The 1,663-nt window shown below is 40.3% G+C and overlaps 1 protein-coding gene across 1 annotated transcript; it reads left to right on the top strand.

The window, feature by feature from the left end:
• Window positions 1-282: 282 nt before the first annotated feature.
• LOC137719904 (uncharacterized) lies at window positions 283-1,284 on the top strand. The gene has a single exon (XM_068458894.1). The coding sequence runs from the start codon at window positions 283-285 to the stop codon at window positions 1,282-1,284; it is 1,002 nt and encodes a 333-aa protein (XP_068314995.1).
• Window positions 1,285-1,663: the final 379 nt, after the last annotated feature.

The raw sequence follows: 1,663 nt of genomic DNA, 5'->3' as shown, positions 1-1,663 counted from the left end.
GAATAATTTAGCATTAACTGCTTGAATTACCTAATAAAAAGAGAAAAGGACATATATCATAAACCTTTTAAGGAGGAGGAAAAAGCTTTTCCTATATTTTTGAAAAGTTTATAAACAATAGGAAATACTTTTCAGCATATCAGCAGCACACCGAGACCTGTATATAACTGGTATATGTTGTACAAACTTTCTTACAGTTATACCTACGATTTTTCGCAAGTTTAGTCGACCTCTTTCTCTTTGATCTTCTCAGTTTGCGAGTGTGTGCCTTGGGAGTCAAGTATGAAGGGGAACTCAGCTCGACCAAGGAGAGACAACGGCGAAGAGCAAAGGCTCGCTAAACGCAGAAAACTGAGGCGGCAGCAGCAGTCGGAACAACGGAAATCCACGATGCAGAGATCAGCAACTGTGATGAGGAAAGCAATGAATCTCAATAAGCTCTGCGGAGCTCAGGTCTGCGTGGTTGCATATATTGGACCCAATACCAAAGTTAAGGTCTGGCCAGAAGACGAGGACTTGGCCAAAGCCATTATCAGTAAGCACCAAGCGGCAGCTATTAAGAACAGAAACAACCCTAAAACGCGAGAGGTCAACATCTATAATTTTTTTCAAGGTAAGATGAAGCAGCTTGAACAAAAGATTGAGCTCAATGACAAGGAACTAGACGCGTTATCTGAGGATTCGTTGATGGATTTGGCAGCATTCTTAGAGTCCAAGCTACAGAAATTGGACTACCTGGTTAGGTCAATTGAAGGAAAATCTGTTGTTGATTTGCCGTACGGTTATGATGACTGTAACTTGGTACACAAGGAACCACATGTACAACAGCCATTGTTTGATCCGATTCTAAACTGCTCAGGAAACCCAATGATGATGGGATTTGAGGGTCAAACTATGTTTTCCACTGCCACTGCCACAGCCACCTGGCCGTGGCAGAATAGCCTTGCCGATGGTCACTATCAATCTGCAGGCTTCGCAAATTGCTCCAATTGTAACATGATGACCGCCGGGCTAGTGGATCCAAGTGTATCAGCTGAAGCTGGGACAAGTGGTCCTTCAACTTTAGCAGTTGATCAAAACTTTGCTTGGATGGGGTCCGATAATTGGGAGAACAATGTTAACGTGCTTGGGGTTGAGGACCGACCAGGATCAATGCCGGTTTTCGATGGGTCAGACAACTTTGGTGTGATGAACAATAATCTTCTTCCTCAGCAGTGTATGCCATCCCAACTTGACGATTCTTTCCCAATAACATCTTGGAGAAATCTCTTGAGTTTCGAATGAATTAGTGTTTAACTTTGTTTAAGTTCGATGTCTCTTGGGTTGGGTTTTAGGAACATGTAAGTTAATTAATAAAAGTGCTATACTTGCTATTTTTCTTAATTTCGCTGACTTTCTTTTCTAAATTTGTTTTATTAGAACGTCTGCAAGTGAATTGATGATGTATGGAAGAAAAATTTCAAAAGGGCTTATGGGTTTAAAAAAAGCACTTTGAAGTTATTTTTGTAAGAAGCATTTGATATGTTCTCCTAGAAGAATTTCTGAAAGCGATGAAAGTATATATGTGCTCCAGTTTTTGGGTAAAGGTAATACAGTTCAAGTATTTTTCTAAGAAATACTTGCATTTTGATACTGTGCTTCTATTAGAAGCACGCTTAAGTGT

Source organism: Pyrus communis, chromosome 16 (genome assembly GCF_963583255.1).
Source record: "Pyrus communis chromosome 16, drPyrComm1.1, whole genome shotgun sequence".
Lineage (NCBI taxonomy): Eukaryota > Viridiplantae > Streptophyta > Magnoliopsida > Rosales > Rosaceae > Pyrus > Pyrus communis.
The sequence above is the reverse complement of the archived record's forward strand: the minus strand, read 5'-3'. Positions and strand labels throughout refer to the sequence as shown.